This window comes from Gracilinanus agilis, chromosome 3 (genome assembly GCF_016433145.1).
Source record: "Gracilinanus agilis isolate LMUSP501 chromosome 3, AgileGrace, whole genome shotgun sequence".
Lineage (NCBI taxonomy): Eukaryota > Metazoa > Chordata > Mammalia > Didelphimorphia > Didelphidae > Gracilinanus > Gracilinanus agilis.
In genome coordinates, this window is record NC_058132.1 from 657,604,787 (window position 1) to 657,625,004 (window position 20,218).

A 20,218-nucleotide genomic window follows, 5' to 3' on the forward strand; every position below is an offset into this window, starting at 1 on the left:
CCCCCCCGGCCCCCCTCTCTCCTTCTGCCACTGCCCTTCCAGAGCTCGCTTGATCCAGATATACTTCAACCTCCTTACACTGCTCTGGCTAGGTCATCTCTGGGGTGCCTGAAAACTCTTAATAATCAGTTGATATTCAGTGCTAAGGGCTGGTCCCCTCCCTTCATAGCTGCTGTCCTGAGTGAGAGCCTTCTTGTGATGATGAGGGAGGTATAAAAGAAGCTGCCAGAGTCCCTTCCTAGGACTTTACAAGAGTGATGGCCTCTCCTCCAAACTCTAGCCTTACCAGAGTGGGAAGCGCCAACCAGGAGGTGTGTGCCAAGTGGACTAGCCATACCCTGGAAAGGAAATCTAAGGGGGAGTGAAATGAGAAGTTGATTTGAATTTTTATACACTTCTTTTATTTTTCAGTACTTTTGAATTAAGCAGGAGAAAATCAGTCAATAGGTTAAACTTCTTTTCTATCAAAATTGTAAATCAGAACTTAGAGATTTGCTGGATGGGTTTCTTTCACAGAATCACAAAAATAAACACATGTGCATCTGTCTCTCCCTTGCCCCAAGCATTTTAAAATAATTAGGCTTTTTCTGAATGGCCTTTCGTTTCTGGAGTCCTGATCCCCAATCACATTTGTATTTAGAGTGGATTCTTTTCATGTTTTTAGTTTTATGCTTTGGTTTTTATCATCACATGTGACCGAGAAGTAAGGGGTCAAGAGGCAGCCTCTCCAGAACGGACAGAAATGAAATGAGGCTTCTCTATTTCAGAAAACATAGCAGCAGCAACAGTAGTAGCATTGCCTTTAAAGCTGGTGACTTCAATTTAGGATTCCTGGAACTCATTCTGAGACTAGTGCTAAAAATACTTGGAGTAAAATGTCAGCCCTAAGATGTTATCCCGCTTCTGAACTATGAAGAGAGAAGTACGATGATTTCCTGTGCTGCCACACTTATACCCTTAGAATTCCTTGACTAATTTGAGGGGCAGGTGGGGTGGTTCAGTGGATAGAGAGCCAGGCCTGGAGAGGAGAGGCCCAGGATTCAAATGTGGCCTCAGGCACTTCCTGTCTGTTTACCCTGGACAAGCCATTCAACCCCCATTGCCTAGCCTTTGCCATTCTTCTGCCTTAGAACTAATACATAATATTGATTCTAAGATGAAAGGTAATTAGGTTTACAAAAGTAAATAAAACCTCATTTTGATCCTTTGGTAAGGTGAGAGATTTTCACTAAGGATCATTTGTTTTGAATCAAAGTAATCTTCAAACTATGTTAAGATTTAATTAATGTCATAAGTTACAGCTGACCACATAGCAGGGAAATTATCAATTATCTTAGATGACCTAAATATAAAAATTCATCACATTGGATAATTGAATTAGATAAGCTTCAGATTTTATTCGAATTTGTTGACAATCTTCATCAACATGTAGAAACCAATCTTGAACAAAAAATGAAATGATATATAGAAATCTTTATGATTTATTAAAATAACCTTAATATTGTGTTGGATGGGCTTGTTCTTTATTTAGCACAGAGTTTCTCAAAACATCATATCTTCAATGACACTGATGCTTTTATAATTCTTGTAGACAAAACTTAATTTTTACCTTATAATCTCTCCTGTCTGCCAACCCCACACCCTGTTGAATAAATTTAAAGAGGGAAAGAAAAAAGAAGAAAAGCCACTCCTTGAATATTATACATGGATAGACAGTGAAACAAATTTCTTACTTTGGTCATGTCCCAAAGTATTTATCTTTGTTTTATTTTAAGTTCATCATTTCTCTGGCTGGAGTTAAGTGATTTATTTCACCTTCATTTCGCTTACTGGGTTGATCACAATTCTTTCAAAGTTTTTTAAAGTCATTTTCTCAATAGCTCACTTTACTCTGTATCACCACTTAGAGCTTTTCTCAGTTTTCTCTGAAATGCCCATTTTATTATTTTTTTATGGCTTTGCATTCTTATATCAAAATTTGTTTAGTCATTCCCCATTAGGAAAGCCTTTATATTTTATCATTTTGGCTACTATGAAAAGAGTTGCTCTAAATAATTTTGTGCCTAGAGATCCTTTTCCTCTTTCTTTGATTTCTTGGTGGTTTAAGTCTGGTAGTGGTATAGCTAGGCCAAAGAATATGTATAACTTATTAACTTTGGGGGGATATAGTCCTGAATCACACAAGTAGAAAATTAACAAATATTCATTGAACTGAATCCTGAATGGTTCCTGCCAAATTTGGGGGGGTAACTCAGGAGAGTTGATAGATTCTTCCAGATTAGAGGTCTTGAAATAAAATATAGATGAACCTTTATCAGGAATGATTTAGAAAGGATTTTTCATTCTCATTTCCAAGGACCCTTCCAGATCTTGAAGATCAGGAATTCTACATGTATCACCAGACTGGTTTTCCATAAATGTCAGCACAACTTTGATGCCTTGTAATAAATTTTTTGCTTAAGTATGACTTTTGTATTGTGTTGTTGAAGACAGGGAGAAATACTTTCTCTTTATATCTCAGCAGTTACCTAAAGTTGTCAGAATTGCTCACAAAAAATGTTGCTTTGCTCAGAGAAGCCAAGGAGACTTGAACTGGGCCATGAGGAGGAGAAAAGATCAGGGTCAAGGCCTATCTGTGTGGCCAGATCAGCCTGTCTGTAATTTAGTACAGTGGTTCCCAAACTTTTTTGGCCTACCACCCCCTTTCTAGAAAAAATATTACTTAGCACCCCCTGGAAATTATGAAACTATTTATTGAACTCAGAATAGAATGTAATACAAAAAAAGTGCGGCCATCACCACTCTCCTGGATCGCTGCAGCACCCACCAGGGGGCGGTGGCGCCCACTTTGGGAATCACTGATTTAATAGATAAGGTCAGAGAGTTGCTCAGTGAACTTGGAAGTCAAGTGTCTGGTCCCTGTTCAGAAAACCAGAAAGTGTTAGAGGTGGACAAGTCTTGAGGTTCCAAAGTCTTTGACTGCTTCTTTATAGAGTTTATGTGTGACCTCTCCAGCATACCGAATTTAGAGTTGGAAGGCACCTCAGCCGCCATCTAGTACAACCTGTGTGCAGAAGGAATCTCCCAGATGATCTGCCTGACAGGTGGCTGTTCATCTAGCTTGTGCTTGAAGCTTTCCAAGGAAGGCAAAGCCACAGCCTCTTAAGGCAATGCTTTCTACTTTAAGAAAGCTCTCGCTGGGAGGATGTTTCTTGATATTGAGCCTATATTGCAATTCTTTACAACTTCCATCCTTTGCTGCTGGTTCTTCTCTCTGGACCAAAGCAAGTCCAGTTGCTTCTTGATATGGCAGCCCTTTTACAATTCGAAGCCAGTTATAATGTGCCCCTGGAGTCTTCTTTATCCAATCTAAACATCTCCATGACTTTGACCCACTGACATTCCCTGTACTGAATGCTACCCCCTCGGTTATCATTGTCATTCTTAAACCATGAGTTAGACTTATGGAAAATAAGAATCTGGAGTTATTCATTAAAATCTAATGGTATCTAGGACTGAATTTAGTATTCCAGACGAAATCTGACCAGGACTGTGACCTCCCAATTCCTGGAAGCTTATGCTGCTTCTCATGCAGCATAAGATTGGGTTAGCAGTTTTGGCTACCACATCACATTGCTGACTCATCAATTCCCCACTCCATCAATCTAAAATTTTGCTTGTTTTATTTGCCAAGGAGAATGACCCTTACACCAGAAATGATAATTAAAATGGCTAACGTGGAGTTCATGCCCAAGAGAAGTAAAATAGAGCGTCTGCTTTTCCCTTAATGAATTCAGAACTAGTCCAAATGAACTATATCTAAGAGTATATGGTTGCTGAGTCATGTCAGTAATATTTGAATGATCATCAGAAATGGGTATAGTAGCAAGTTAGAAAGAAATCTGTCGGTTCAAATCTGACCCCAGACACTTCCTAGCTGTGTGACCCTGGGCAAGTCACTTGACCCCCATTGCCCACCCTCACCACTCTTCCACCAAGGAGCCAACACACAGAAGTTAAGGGTTTAAAAATTAAAAAAGAAAAAAGAAAGAAATAAAGAAAGAAATCTGTCAGCTGGAGATGGTGGCATACACATATTATACCTGCTATTGGGGAAGACCAAGGCAGATGGATCCCTTGAGCTTGGGAGTCCCCGTCTGCAATGGGATTAAAGTCATTCTGGTGTCTGGACTAGGCCGGCTTTGTTTTCTGAAGCCCCACAGGCTTCTCCAGAATAATTACTGCTTAAGCATGGCTTCCTTATTTTTGCTTATAAAGTTGAATTTTTATGAACAAGTGTAAGACTTAACCTTTACGTATCCTTATTGAATTTCATGTAATAAGAATCAGCCTAATGCCCTAGTCTGTCAAGATCTTTTTGGATCCTGACACTGTGAATCCAGGGTGTAAGCTACCCCTCCCAGGTTGTGTCATCTGCAGATTTGCTAAGCATGCATCTCTGCTTTTATCTAAGATGTTGATAAAAATGTTAACTAGCCAAGGACCAAGCCCAGATCCCTGGAATGCCCCTCTGCAGACCTCAGTTATGTGGACAGCAAACCACTAATGACAACTCTCTGGCTCCAGCCATCTATCTAGTGGTGAAGCCTGTCTGATTGTGTTATTGTCTGGTTCCCATCTCTCCAACATCTTCTCAAGAATGGTACTGGGTAAATTATAGCAACAACATTCCTCTTATTTATTCCTTTAGTAATCCTTTCAGAAAAGGAAACAAGGTTAGTCTTCTATAGCTTATTCCTGAGGAGGCCTTGCTAGTTCTTTGTCATCATTGCTTCCCTTCGTAGATCTTGGAAGCCATCTCTTTAATATGTTTTAGAATTTCTCCCCCAAACACAGAGTCAAGCTCATAAGCCTGTAGTTTTTGTAGACTTTTTTTCATTTTTCAAAATCAAGACATTTGCTCTTTTTCCTTTTTGTTTGCAGGGAGAGAGGGATCTTCCTCTCTTATTCCAACTGGGAAAGTGCAGCAGCCACTGAGGGGTCGCATCCTACTGATTGACCTGGAAGCTAATGACTAATTTGTCCCTTGGTCTGATCCCTCCCTTAGGGGGGAGGGGGATCCTGGTGTGGTATACCAGCTTATTGAGGGATTACCCCCTGACCTTAGTGCAGACCCCTGAAAGGCTTTTGCCCACTGCAGCGTAAGACTCCCAAGCTCAGGGGATCTTCCAGCCTCAGTATTCTCCAATAGCAGTGACATGATTGTGCCACCATGACCCCTGACGTTGGCTCCTTTCTAACTTACTATACCCATTTTTCATGATCTTTCATGATTACTGACAGGATTCAGTAGCCAGATGTTATACTTTTGGATATGGTTTATCTGAGCCTGTCATGAATTCATTAAGGGAAACTAGGTGTTCTCTTACTAGTTCCCTTATTTCTCTTGGGTATAAACTCTATGTTAGCCGTTTTTATTGTCATTTCTAGAGTAAAGGGCCATTCAGGCTATTCTTCTTGATAGATAAAATCAACAAGATAAGAATTTAGCAGCTTTGCTTTCTCTCTCTTATCTGTTCCTGTCTATCCAAGCTACCCTATCCATCCCAGGTGCTGGTACTTTCTTTTATCCTTTGATCCTTCTTTTTCTCCCAATAAGCATCTCTTAAAAAATCTATTTTGTTTTCAACCTGCCTTGTCAAAGGAGAAATAATTCCAGCAAAAAGGAAAAATAGCATTTGACTGAAAAAAGAATGTGGACGTATAGGGAACTCATCAAACAACTTTTATTTTAAAAAAGAATCTATTAAAAATGCAATTAAGGGTAGACAATATTATAGGATGGCATGGCATTCCTGAACTATTTTGTAGAGATCTGCACCACTCTAATAGTTATTTTCTTGCCTTGATTGCATTTTTATTTTCACAGTTTCCAGAGGAAAAGAAGTAAAAGCTATCAACAACCATATGGGGAAAAAAATTCTCCAGATCAATAAAGAAGTGAACATTTGAACCACACTGAGGTGTTCCACATCTCACACTCACCAGATTGGTAAAGATGACAAAACAGGTTGATGACATAATGTTGCAGGAAAACAGATACATTAATGCCCTATTGATTAAGCCTTGAATATTATTGAGTTCAGCCATTCTGGAAAGAAATTTGGAGCCTATATCCCCAAATCACTAAATAATGATCCAATGATCACTACCACTGGACCTATACCCTAAAAAGATCAAATGGAAAAGGAAAAGGGCTCAAATATCAAAAATACTTAAAATAGCTCTTTTTTTATAGTGGCAAAGAACTAGAAACTTGAGGATGTGTCTATCAATTGGCAAATGACAAATTATGGTATTTGAAAGTAATGAAATAGGACAGTTTCAGAGAAACCAGGGAAAATTTTATTTTTTGTTTTAAGCTTTAATTTTTTTTTTAATTTTAATTTTTCAGAAAAATTTTCCATGGTTCCATGATTCATGTTCTTACCTTCCCCTTTACCCCCCCCCCCAAACCTCTCCCTACCCATAGCCAACACGCATTTCCACTGGTTTTAATATGCGTCATCAATCAAGACCTATTTCCATATTATTGATAATTGCACTAGGGTGGTCATTAAGAGTCTATATCCCCAATCATGTCCACATCAACCCATGTGTTCAAGCAATTGTTTTTCTTCTGTGTTTCCACTCCTGTAGTTCTTCCTCTGAATGTGGGTAGCGTCTTTTCCACAAATCCCTCAGAATAGTCCTGGGTCATTGCATTCCTGCTAGTACAGAAGTCCATTACATTCGATTTTACCACAGTATATCAGTCTCTGTGTACAATGTTCTCCTGGTTCTACTCCTTTCACTCTGCATCAATTCCTGGAGATCTTTCCAGTTCACATGGAATTCCTCCAGTTCATTATTCCTTTGAGCACAATAGTATTCCATCACCAGCATATACCATAATTTGTTCATCCATCCCCCAATTGAAGGGCATCCCTTCGTTTTCCAGCTTTTTGCCACCACAAAAAGCACAGCTATAAATATTTTTGTACAAGTCCTTTTATCTATGATCTCTTTGGGGTATAAACCCTGCAATGGTATGGCTGGATCAAAGGGCAGGCAATCTTTTATAGAGCTCTTTGGACATAGTTCCAAATTGCCATCCAGAATGGTTGGATCAATTCACAGCTCCACCAGCAATGCATTAATGTCCCAATTTTGCCACATCCCCTCCAACATTCATTACTCTCCCCTGCAGGGAAAATTTTGATGAACAGCTAGAGTGAAGTGAGTAGAACCAGGAGAACAATTTTATACAATAATAATGTTAAAACATACAACTTAGAAGGATTTAAGAACCATGATTTCAGAGGACTCGTGATGAAACATGCTAGCCACCTCCCAAGAGAGAAGTAATGACTCAGATTGTAAAATAAGGTACAGTTTCAGACATGACCAAGGTTGGGGATTTAATTTTGCCTGACTCTTATTGGGTATGTTTGTTTTTAATTTAAGGGGGAGTTGGGAAGGAAGGCTTTTCAAAAAAAGAAGGAAAAAAAGATTTATTTGGAGAATTTTAAGAAATGCTCAGTAGAGAACGGAAGGAATCACAGATAAGCAGACAGCTTTGAAAGTCGAGTTGAATTCATTATATATTTAAAAAAAGGAAGCTGGATATATTAGAGATGTAAAGTTTCACATGCTTTTTCTGTTCTACTGTATATATGGAAATTCTCACTTTATTTGGTGTTTGTAAGGTACAAAGTTTTTTTTTTAATTACTTTAAAATAATTTCTCTCTTTGTATTCAGAACTTTCATTCTTGAGCATCCCATCCATCCTGCTCTGACTTCCTCAATAACATTTTAGTCCCGGGACCCCAAGTATTTTTACTGTGAAAGGACAGTTCATTCAGAAAAGAGCTGTAGCTCCCACAGCTGGCCTGGATTTTCTCCCTTCTCTGTTGCTCCACTTTTCCTTTCCTCTCTAGGCTCTAAAGCTTTGAACTGTGGATGCTATCATATGTGAAATAGGGCCTCAGGAGTGGTAATGTTAAAATACCTTGTGAGATGGTCCTTTGTAGAGCTGTATATATGTCTATTGTATTTGTTTCAGTGTTATAGGATCTTCTCTCTAGGGCATGGGAGACCTCAGAGGTTATCTATGCTGCCCTTTTCCTTTGGCCAATAAGGAGCTGAGGCTCAGATGGTCATGAGAACTTGCCCAAAGACACAGACCATAAATTGGAAGACAGAGTGGGGATTTGATCTTAGGTCCTGTGACTGAGTGAAGCTCCAGTCTTAGGATTCAGCACACTTATTTCAGCACCATGGAAGTAACCTATAGGAAGTACTTAAAAAGACTTTTCAAGTTGAAGTAACATATATACACTTTCACACTTAGTGACATTGCATACACTGAAGGCCCGAGGTTGATAGATCAGAAGCCTCATTGCCTGTTAGAAATACTTTGTCACAAAAGTCAGAAGAGGCCAAACGTGAGGAGTGAACACTGAAAAACAATGCAAAAAAATTAATTATATTCTAGACCAGAAATAAATGGTTATACTGACAGTGGGATTCAAGAATCTATAGTAAGAAGGTCAAATACAGAGTAAAGTCAAAATTAAAAATACAGAAAGGGATTAGAATGAGAAGATGAAACAATGTCATCACCTTAAATCTGATCTTTTCAAGTGATCTATTGGTTTAGGAAAGTGGGAAATTTTGAAAAGGAAAAGGTTTGGGCCTTAACTTTCTTTCAAAATTTAGCTGAAGTAAAAGTTTACAACAACAAGGAGGAGGTCAGAAAAGCTCTCAGATACCCTTAATCAGGAAACATTTGGTCTCTTTGTCAAAAGGGTGCCAAGCATAGGAAAACTGTAGAGTACAAATTCATGAGCAAAATCCTTACTACAATTGAAGAGGACAGAATGTTAGCCAATTCCAACAGTGAAAAAGTAGAATATGCTAGTTTCTCCAAAATTATATTTCCCATATACAGAAACAGAGGGAACTACCATCTAGTGCAAGGATCTTCAAGTACATATTTTTCCATTGCATGTCAGAATCTGGAAGAAGATAAATCTGGGGATACCCCAGAAATTTCAGGTTGAATAATCACTCTTATCTTTGGGATTCTTATCTTATCTTTGGGATTCGTACTTCATGGACTTCCACGCCTATGGATAACACTGCAAGGGGTCTGTGAACTTGGATGGAAAAAGAATTCCTTTATTTTTACTCTAATTGAAAATGAGCATTTCCTTTTGCTGTTTAAAAACATACACCCCCTCACCTGAATGTCTCATAAACCTTTCACTCTTAGCTGATCAGAAATGGAATCTCTACTTGTCTCCAGACTCAGTTGTTTCTATTAAAGTGACCACTGGGCTTTGCGTAACTTTGGACTTTTCTTCCTTTACTCTGTAAATCCTTTCAGTTGCCAAGTCTTGTCAGTTTACTTGAATGAATAAATAAAGCATTGGTTAAGTGCTTGCTAGGAACAAAGAACTGGGGATACAAATAGAAATATAAGATGAGAAGACTTGTTTGCTCCCAAGGAACCCACCTTATGCTGTGACAAGGGACAAAGGGACAAAGCCTATGGAACATTTCTTTCCACTGATAACATCATATCGTTTTCTGATATTGAATAGTTTGACAAGGCCCAGGACTTTAGTAGCAGGAACTTTACTTTCTGAGTATTTAGTAGCTGTGGTACTAGTAGCCTAGTAGCCCTTGCAGGAGCAGTGGCCAGGTTATTTCCCAGGAAGATGACTGAGGGTCCTGGACTAAAAGCTTGGCAATTCCCAACGTTCTCAGTTTCACTGTTCTGGGCTATTGTCTCCATCTAGAACTGGAGGGGAACAATCCTCAAGGTGGTGATGGTGGTGGTGTTTTGACCCACCTGCAATGTGCTGCCTCCAGGGTCTCTTTCAGGCTCTCTTGCTGCTTCAGTGAGGCAGGCTTGCCCACTTTGTTCTCAAACATCTCTCAAATCTGTTCCTTTTTTCACTCACATGTGTCTGCTCTTAAGTCATGTCCTTATCACTTCTTACTTACACATTTCAATTAACCTCCCAAGTGGGCTTCCTGCTTTTATTCACCTCCCCTTTGAATCAGTCTTCCACATAGCTGCCAAGATGACATTTTTTTTTCCCAAAAAAGATCTAACTGTACTACCACTGCCTTCAGAAATCTTCAGTGAATCCATATTGCCTTAAGATATTAAAATACAAAATCTTTAACCAGATGGGTGAAGCCCCTTTCCAGTATATTTTTTTTGTATTTTTTCCCATTCTTGACCTCAAACCTCTTTTCCAGGTAAACTTGCCTGCTAGTTGATAGCTAACTATGTACAAAATGCAACTTTTCATCTAAATCATCATTTATTCATTTATTTCAAATTCAAGCATTTATTAAAAGTGCCTACTATGTGTCAGGTCTTAACTGTCTTCAGAATGCAATTTAGCTGTCAGCTAAAAAAGAAAGAGGCGTTTATTGGCATCTTGGGTTTTTTTTTTTTTTTGTTAAAGCTATACCTTCTGTCATAGAATTAATAATAAATATCGATTCTAAGACAGAAGAGTGGTAAGGCCCTAGGCCCATGATGGTGAACCTGTGGCACGCAGAGACCTCTGTTATGGGCACGTGCACCATCCCTAGCAGAGTTGGTTACTAGAAAGACAGGAGGGGGACTCCGGTGGATCTGCTCCCTCTCCACCACACCTCCCTACCCCTCTGCCCTTACTGTGGAGCACTCAGATTACTCCCTCCCTTTCTCCCTTTCTCCCTCCCCTGTCTGGGGTAAGGTGGCAGGGGGCAGGCACAGCATGTGATCTCTAAAAGGTTCACCAACACTGGCCGAGGCTATTGGGGTTAAATGACTTGCCCGGGGTTACACAGCAAGTAAATATCTATGATCAGTTTTGAACCCAGATCCTCCCCACTCCAGGCTTTATCCAATGACCCACCTAGCTACCTCTTAGTATCTTTTTACATTGTCTGTATTCCTTTTCCCTCTCTTCCTAGCTAGTCATCACTTATAACAAAGAATTTTTTTTTAAAAAGAGGAATAAGAAAAAAATGAGCAAAACCAGCCAACACATGGTTGTTATAAGATAATGTTCCTTACTGAGGAAGGATCCCTATCTTAAGCAAAGGAGTTGGAGTAGGATAGGGAAGTCTTTTCACCTCCCTTCTTTGTACCCAAGCTTGGACTTTATCATTTCACAGCGTTCCATTTTGGTTGTCTTGTGAGGATGGCTTTTTCATTTACCTTGTTTTTGTAGCCTTATCTATTTTTTTCTTGGTTTTCCTTTCTGCATCAGTTCATGTAAGGCTTCCATGCTTATTTACTTGTTGTATATACAATTTTCCTTCTATCACAGTAATGTTCCATCACATTTATGTACCACAGTTTGTGTAGCCATTCCTCAGTGAATAGGCATCTACTTTGTATTCAATTCTTTGTTACCACAGTTGGCTCTTTCTTTTGGCAATCAATCACTTGTTTTGTAATTATCTATGTACATATTGTTTCCTTCCAATAGAATGTAAACTCTAGTAATGCAGAGATGGCTTCATTTGGTGTCCTTAGCATCTACCATGTAGATGCCTTTAATTTGTCAAATTCATAACCGAGTTGAGGTATTGTAGCGGGTTCTTCATAATGTAGGCTGTTTATCTGTATTAGTTAACTTTTACACTTCCTTTTTAGCATATACATCAACTCAGATAGAGTCTTTACATATCTACTTGGTGTTTGGAATCCATTATTAAATTACTTTTTCTACCTTCTGTTTGTTTTCAACAGAGACTCCTTTACTTCACACAATGATGATATGCGTCAAATGATGAAGAGCTTGGCTGAGCCACTTGGAAAACTTCTTGGTGGCATTGCTGGTGGTGGCAGAGGCCATCAGAATGAAGAAGAATCAGATGATGATAAACAGTCTTGCTCTGTAAGTTCTTGATCTTGAGATTATTAATAATAAGAAAACAGTGGGAATTTTAGGAAGAGAATGTAAAATATCCTAATGCAATTGAATTCCTGAAGGTAGCTTTTGGGATACAGCTACCATCTGGAATATGATAGCTTCATCAGGTATGCTTGTACTAAATTCTCAAGATTATGGAGTTAGAGCTCAGCCATACATTTTACCAAAAATTTTCTATCATATTTACTCACCTATTATTCATAATGATCAAAACATTTATCTTTTCACATTGTATTTTAAGAAAATAATCAAAAAATATGTTTGCTTCATATAATTTCTTCTTCTTCCTTTTCCAATTGTGAAACAGCATCTGGGGCTATTATCAAAAGCTACTAAGTAGAATATATTTTTTGTTCTTGTCAGAGCAGACACAGATGTGGACTATTGACTGCCCAGCATCCCTTCTTGTCATTTGTGGGAGAGTGGAGGAGTGAGCTAAGTTACTAAAACTTCCCTTGTTCCCACTCTTAGCCCCTACATCCAGAGAAGGAAAAGTAAAACTTGAACAGCAATGGTACCTTTCAGTCTCTGGGCACATCCTTATCATCTCCCTTCATTATTTAAGCATCAGTGATTCCAACTCAAGTGAAGCTTTTACTCTAAAAATTACAGAAATGCCAAAAGATGGGAGAAACGGCAGCATCCCTAGAATGTAATCCTATCATGTTGCTGTCTGTTGCCATCTAACCTCTTTCCGTTGTTTTGTTTACAGGAATAAGAGTTTAGAAAGTAAATGATAGTTACCAGTGGTACTAGGAGGTGCCCTATAATGCCTAAGCAACTTTCTCAGTTTTAGAGGGAATATTAGGAGTGGAAATGCAAGAAAATTCAAAGCTACCTTTACTTATCTGGAAAAAATGCTTTTTTATATATCTGAAAAGAATTTAACAAACAAGTTTTTTTTTAATATTATTTTCCAGCCACAGGTGAGCTGAGTTGAAAGAAAAAGGTGGGGGGAGTAGATAAGTAGTTATATCTTCTCTGGTTATTTGTTCCATACCTTTAACTCAAGATTGTAAAAAAAAAAAAAAAAAAAAAAAAACTTCTTAATGACGTAGTTTATATTGACCGGAGCTCCTGGATCTCACTCCAGGGGAAGTGTGTGAACTAAAGAACTTTGTGACTTTATTCAGGACCACTGCCCGCCACTTGAGCAAAGCATTTCCCACTTTGTCTACGTCTCAGGAAGGAAACTTAAAAAGGCTTGAGCCCATTGCACAAACACTAACAGAGGTGGAGAAAAGACCCCCTGTGAATAAAAGCAGAAACCAGTTCCTCTCCCCATGAGATGTTCACTGAACATCTTGTAGAGAGCCTAGATCTGCCAAAGTACCAAAGTGAAGTTTCTACAACTTCTACCCTCGAGGTTTCAGTTTTGGTGATAAAGTTGTTGGGACTTGCTGATCAACGAGTATTTCCCAAGTCTTTGTGCAGTTTTAAGTTGATAAAGCTTGATTTTTAAATAGTTATTTCAACTACTAAAACTCAAAACTGCAGGGAGACTTTTGATCTTTCTATTAAAAACAGCATTCGTCTAGTGGACAAGTATGTTCAGGGATTTACTGGGGTGACTCCTTGGAGAGCATTCCTCAGAATTCTGTTTGTGGTTTCACAAATGAAAAGTGATCCTTAAGTCTACTTCGGGGGTTTTGTAGCTTGAGAGAGAAGTGCCAAAGGAGAGGTGCCCAATTCCGTCTGTGGTGTTTGGGGTGGGAGGGACCCAAAGGCTCAAGATGTGGAGAGGAAATCGTCCATTTGAGACTCAAACCAAGAACCTTAGTTACAAATTCCTCACCTGTGGATTACGTGGAAGCTTCAAAAACTGGTTTTCCCTGGTGTTTCAGCTTGTGGATACATGAGAGACCCACATTCTAGAGCAGGAGTCAGCAACGTATGGCTCTCGAGCCATATCTGGCTCCACCTCCCGACCAGCCAGTCCGGGCAGAGGTCCGGGCAGAACCCCAGGATGTGCCCCAGGGGGCCCTTCAGCCCCTGCCCCATATTCCAGCGCCTTCCGCCTCCATCCTCCTCCTTCCACAGGCGTTTATGGCTCTCACTGCCAAAAAGGTTGCCGACCATTGTTCTAGGGCAGGGGTTTAGATCCTCTGTTTGTACTCTTGGCTGAAGTAGAATGAAAGAGGGAGGGAGGGTATGAATGTACCTTATTTTGCCCATTAATTGGGTACCATCTGCATGCATGTGATTCAGCAAGCGTTTATTAAGGCATACTATGTGCTAAGCACCTTACATACACATACAAATTACTTCCTTGCCCTCTGGGAGGTCAAGAGTGAAGACAGCAGGAAAGTGGGGAGCTGACTGTTAAGAGAGGGGGTCTGGGGCACAAGCCTGGGGGCAGAATGAAGCTCATCAGCAGGAGAAAAGGGGCCTTCAGTTATGCGTAGTAGCAGAGGCTTGACATGTGAAATGACCAAAGAATTTTATAAAACACCTTTTAGCCCCATTCATTGCCTTTCATTAGTAACGACTGTGATTGTCCTATAGTATCACCACTTAAAAAATACTTGGCTCAAAGTGAACCAAGGAGCCTGGCACTGCCCTGTAGCTTTCCCTTTCTCCAGCAGGGGTTCGTTCCTCCTTATCGTGATGATATCTTGATGAACCTTTCTATAGGATTAACAAAACCCTTCACAGGCACTCTCAGTGTTGAGCCTCACGTGGACCCTGTGAGAGGCACCTCAGGTGTTCTTAGCCATGTTGTACAGATGAGGAAGCTGAGACAGATTCAGGGCCCTCCCCAGAGCTGTCCAGCCCACAAGAGTGAGAGGTGGGATTGGAAGCCACCCTTGAGATGGTCCACAGCCAACATCCTGCCTCCCACTGCTCCTCCCAAGGAGGTGGAGACCATCTTCAAAAGTCTGTGTGACAAAATGTACTACCTGGTGATGGTGAGCTGTGATAGAGCCTCAGCTGGCGTAGCCTTCAGGGACCCCAGGGCTGTGGACACCGATTGCCCTGCAGCAAGCAGGTATCTACAAATTCCAATTGCTGAGCAAAAATTAATGCTCTTTGGGGGGAAATCCCACTTGAACTCTGACCTTTCATCTGGATGGGAAGATATTTTCTTGGTATGTGTAGCACTGTCTATGTCCAGGAAACAGCATACTATGTTGGTTCACTTCACTGTTATTTCTCTAATGAGCTGTGGACTTGGAGTTGGTTTGTTTTTTCTCCTTGTGGGCCTGGAGCTTTGCACAGAGTAGTGACTTAACCAGTATTCATTGGATGGAATTGAGGGGAAGCACTGGAACTCAAAGTGCCCCCCACAAAAGGAATCTCTGATTGCATTTTGGCTGAAAAATCCTATTCAAAGATTAGCGTGGATAGTGCTGAGAGCCATAGATTGGGAACAAAGGTCATGGCGTGACCCAAGAAATAAGGGGAGTCCTAGGAGCCATGGTTTTGCAGATGGGGAGCCTGAGACCAAGAGCTAATCTCAGAAACTAGTTTAGTGGGAGAGGCTGGACTAGAAGCAGTCTCCTGTTCCCTGGTCTGCTGCTTTGCTCTATCATCCCTGACCTCATCCCAGGTTTCACAGAAGTTTACTCTGAATGGTAGAACACTTCACATGAAGGCCTTAGGAATGTACTTTCTTAACAGAAAACATATAATGAAATATATATAAGAGGTCTCTTGTAACCCTTCAAGTGAATTCACTTAAAATGAGGACTACCATTTCCTAGCAAAGAATGAAAAAAGTTCATGTAGGTCTTTATCTGAATTGATTTTATCATCAATAAAACTTAGAGTATAATTGCAACTAATTCTTATGATGTCCTAATTCTTAGATTGAAAAAATTAATTTAAATGATTTTATGGCATCTTTTTCCTAATAAAATTAAAATTAAATGATAGCACACTATGGCTTTTACATCACAATTATAAAAGTGGGTCAGTGTGGAAAAATAGGAGTTTGAATTTTCCCAAGGGCTTTTACAACTAATATATTATAGACAGAAATATAATATCTCACTGTGGGAAGTATAAGCACATGAAATTTCTGCAGAAGAAGAAGGAAGGCTAAGACTGGTTTGGGATGGGGAACAAGTTCCAGGAGGCTGGCATGTGTCAACAAGAGGAAGGAGTGAGTTCTGGAACAGCAACAGCTCCTCTTCTAGGATGTCCTGAAGGGAATTGGCTACTTTTGCTTCTTGGTCCCCAGGGGACTTCCCACAAAAGTCACTGGAGCTTCTCCATCTCCAGGGGTCTCCTCACAGACCCAGGTTGGCCTCTGGTGACTCTTCTTGCTCTGAATATGTGGTCCTCTGCTTTAATGTCAGTCATGGCTGAATTGTCTCTGTCATGCTCCCCACCCCTAAAAGAAGGTGGTGCTCCAGCCTAGACTCAAGAATCACCACAACTGCTGCCCCTGCCCAGAAAAGGAGATGAAGGTTTTCAAAAACAGGCCAGCAGAGGTGTAAGAGGATCCCGAGGTGCCTTCGAATGTGCTCGGTCATAGGTCAGGCCTTAGGGAGAAGCCCAGGCACTGGGACAATTGCATTCGGGGTCAGAACTCCCAGATTTTTCAACCATTCTTGCCGGTTGTCAGCATGTCCCAGTTTCTCCCTGTGGGTGGAAAAGGGACCCGAACTTCAACTGGTCAGGATCAGTGGTAGGACTCGGTTTGAACCTAAACCTTCTTGACTGACTGGGGTGCTTTGAACTGTATTGTATGCCCCCCACTGTCTATAGGGCTGTGTGTCAGCTAGTAAACCTAGTGGCCCTCAGGCAGCATGCTCTGTAGTGGGCTAACGTCAAGTGAGAGTTGGGATCAGCTCCTGCTTTTGAACACAAACTCTGGGACTGAGGATAGATCCCATGTGCAAATGGGAATGATAATCTCTGTAGTACGTATTGCATGAAGTCGTCCTTAGAAATGCCAAGTGCTAGATCTCCGTGCACTCGTGTGCATTTATATGTAGTGCTTTGTCAATTATAAAACACCATAAATATCGGTTATTGTTACTTCTGTGGTGTATCAGTCTGATACTGCATTCATGTAAATATTGTCGATTGAGCATTCCACCAAAAGACACCCAGCACTCACTGGACAACGACTGACTTGGAAAAATGGCTCCTATGAGACTTGAGTCATAACCCTAATAGGGAATAGAAACAATTTCTCTGTTGTTAAGTGTTCATTTAGAAATTCTTTAATTCCTATTTTTTTACATATTAAGTTTCCATATTATGTTTTCTTTTGTAAGGTAATGTGTTACTTAATACTATTACAAAGATAACATTTGTTTCCCGGCAGTTACTAGGTTTGAAAAATGCCGTATGCTAATTATGTTCCTATAACGATACAATTCTGTTTATTTTTGTGTCGCTTTTTTTGTTAATGTCATAGCAAATATATGATTTCTTCATTTTCTCAATGCATTATATATAAGGGGAGGTATTATTACCAAATGATGGGAAGACGTGTGTTGTATGATTTTTCTATAGAAACTCTGCTTTATGTTGGGCATTTGGAACGTGTAGAAATGATGATTTTTGAGGCATCTCTAAATGTTCAGACATTGCTGAAGGCCATGAGTTCTAATGCTGACCCTTCCTCCTCTTTGTGACCTTGCCCAAGGCCCTTCCCCTAGAGGATCTTTGCCATATCCTCCACCTTTGAAGCTAGAATCCTGTTGCCTCAGGCATTTATCTGTTTTTCAAGATTCTTCTATAAAATGAGAGACACCTCGGCATCATGACCAGATGCTGTGTATCATCACCATTGCTGTGTATTTTACATAAAATGTATACTTATGAAGCTATTAGGTTGCAACCCTAACCTCTGGAAATGTCCTTACCTTGAGGAAAATGGCTTTTGTTTTAAATCAACATCTGTAGCAGACTGCATTTAACTGGTCTGTCTCCTGAGAAGAAAGGAAAGAAGATAGCATTTTAATTATTGGTAACCATATGTTTTTAATTAACTTGGGTTTGAAATAGGAAGTTTCATTTTAAAAAATCTCTTTCTTAATCTAGTCTTTCATATGCCTTTAATGACTGCTAGTTCAGTCATGTTTACAGTGATAAATGGGCTTCCTGTTTGCTTGAAGAAAACTATTTTTCTTGTTCAGTAACTACTGGTCTGACTTGACTGTAAACAGATAACAAATCCTGAAAAAAGACTTGAGTGTTTAAAATGGAAAGCCCATAATTGCTTCTCTAGCTATCAGCTATATTGTGACGCTTCACTTTGTGCTCCTCTTCTCTGGAGGCCTTGGCATATGTAGCAAATGCTGTAATTAAAAGAGTAATTGGATATTTTTCTTCTAGGCAAGGAGCCGTGCCCTTGCACCTTTTGGTGGCAGTTTTGGTGGTTCTTCCCTTATGCCTTTTGGTGGTTTTGATGCAATGGTTTGTATTATTGAACACGTCACTTTCTAAGCAGGTTTTGTTTTGCTTGTGTGTGTTTTTAAAATTTAAATCAAATTTCCACTAACCTTATAATTGCTTGTTGGAAATATTTGCATTGATTTAATCTCATTTTATACTTAAATTTTAGCTCGATAAGGTATTTAGCTTTAGAGGACATTTCTAGACAGATTTAGCTTCATTATGTCTATATTTTGGGTAAGTATTAAAGTTAATTTCAATTCCCTGAGAAAGTAGATGAGAAATTCAGGGATATGTCTAAAGAAGTTTTGGGGAGGAGAAAGTGAATGCCCACCTAATGTTTTCAGTTTGCTATAGATAATCTGTATCTGGGTAATTAGGCATTGAGTGTCATTCTATTTCTTTCCGTGTGATTTCGAGGACTACTGTTTATCTGTCACTGCAGCTAAACTAAAAAGGAGAGTATTTTTCTATTTATGTTCTCATTCAGTTAAAGGTAGTTGTGGAAAAGTGCCTCTAGTGGGAAATTGTAATGGGGGAACATTTGAAGAGCTGATAATTAAGTCTGTCTTAAGTCTGCGAAGATAACTATTGGAGGCTTAAACTGAGGTACTGCTGGAAATGGTAGGAAGACTGCACTTAAAATGCCTTTTGTCCCTATCTGGCTTTCTTTGCTTGGTTCACTTCACTGAAACAAGCCTTTAATTTTTTTTGTTGTTGTTGTTCTTTGTCCTAAGGGTTTCCTTCCTAATAAACTCTCTAAAGGGCATCAGTTGAAGGGTTAAGATGCAAGCTCATTATTATTGAAATATTGTACGAGGCATCATGGCAGGTACCTCAGTGGATAGAAGCAGCCTCAGAGAACCGTATGGGAGAAGAAATGAGACAATGATATGACCGACTTAAGGCCACAGAAAGCTGGGAGTTCAGAAGAGAAGAGAGAGCCTATCAATGCTTCCTGAAGGGGGAGAGGAGACATTTAAGCTGAAACCTATTGAAAATGTGGAGAAGATTTCAACGGGTATAGGTGGGAGAGGAAGAATGTGAAGGAAAAGCTTATAAGCCAAGGCATGGTAGACCAAGAGTGTTCAGGAAATGATGAGTGAGCAGGTTCAGTGAAGTCTAGAAAATGTCCAGGAGAACTATGGGATAAGATTAGGACCCTATTGCAAAGAACCTGGAAGTTTGACCTTTGTTCTGTGGGTGGAGGAAGTCACTAGACATCTTCAAAGAAGGCAATGACGCAATCAGAGAGGAAAACTGATCTGCCAGCCCTGTGGGATTGAATGGAGAAAGGAAATACTGATATGTACAGAGGAGACAGCATAGCCCAGGATACAGAGAATAAGAGACAGTTTTTGAACTTGGTTGCTAGTAATAGGAATGGGATGAAAAAGTAAGATGGAGGCAGCTAGGTGGCTCAAATGGTTTGAGAGCTAGATCTAGAGAACAAGTGGTCCTAGGGTCATATCTGGCCTCAGACACTTCATAACTGTGTGTGTGACCCTGGGCAAGTCACTTAACCAATTGCCTAGCCCCTTACTGCTCTTCTGTCTTAGGAATAGGTAAGGGTTAAAAAAATAGAAGATGAATATGAGAAATGTTATCTGGATAAAATTGATTAGATTTGGCAGTTGATTGGTGGTGAGAGAGAAAGCAGGGCTGACTGTCAATGTCTGGGTGGCTTAAAGAATGTTTATTAGAAATAAGAAAAGTCAGCACGAGGAGCTGGTTTGTTGGAGGAAGAAAATATTTCAGTTGGGACAAATGGTATTCAGTTGATAATCAGTAGGGAATTGAAAACATGAAATTGGAGTTTTTGAGAGAGAAGTAGATTGGGGAGTCACCCACCAAGAAGAGTGCCTAGAAAAGAACTGAGAACAGGCCCTGAGTAACCTGTGTATTGGGGAGA

At 39.9% G+C, this 20,218-nt stretch overlaps 1 protein-coding gene across 1 annotated transcript in view; it reads left to right on the top strand.

Annotated features, from left to right (window-relative positions):
* The window catches only part of MLF1 (myeloid leukemia factor 1), a 39,229-nt gene that overhangs the window by 9,914 nt on the left and 9,097 nt on the right, over positions 1-20,218 (top strand). The window contains exons 2-3 of the mRNA XM_044670919.1: positions 11,769-11,916; positions 18,247-18,327. Of these exons, the coding sequence (XP_044526854.1) occupies positions 11,769-11,916; positions 18,247-18,327 (229 nt within the window). The remainder of the gene's footprint in view (positions 1-11,768; positions 11,917-18,246; positions 18,328-20,218) is intronic.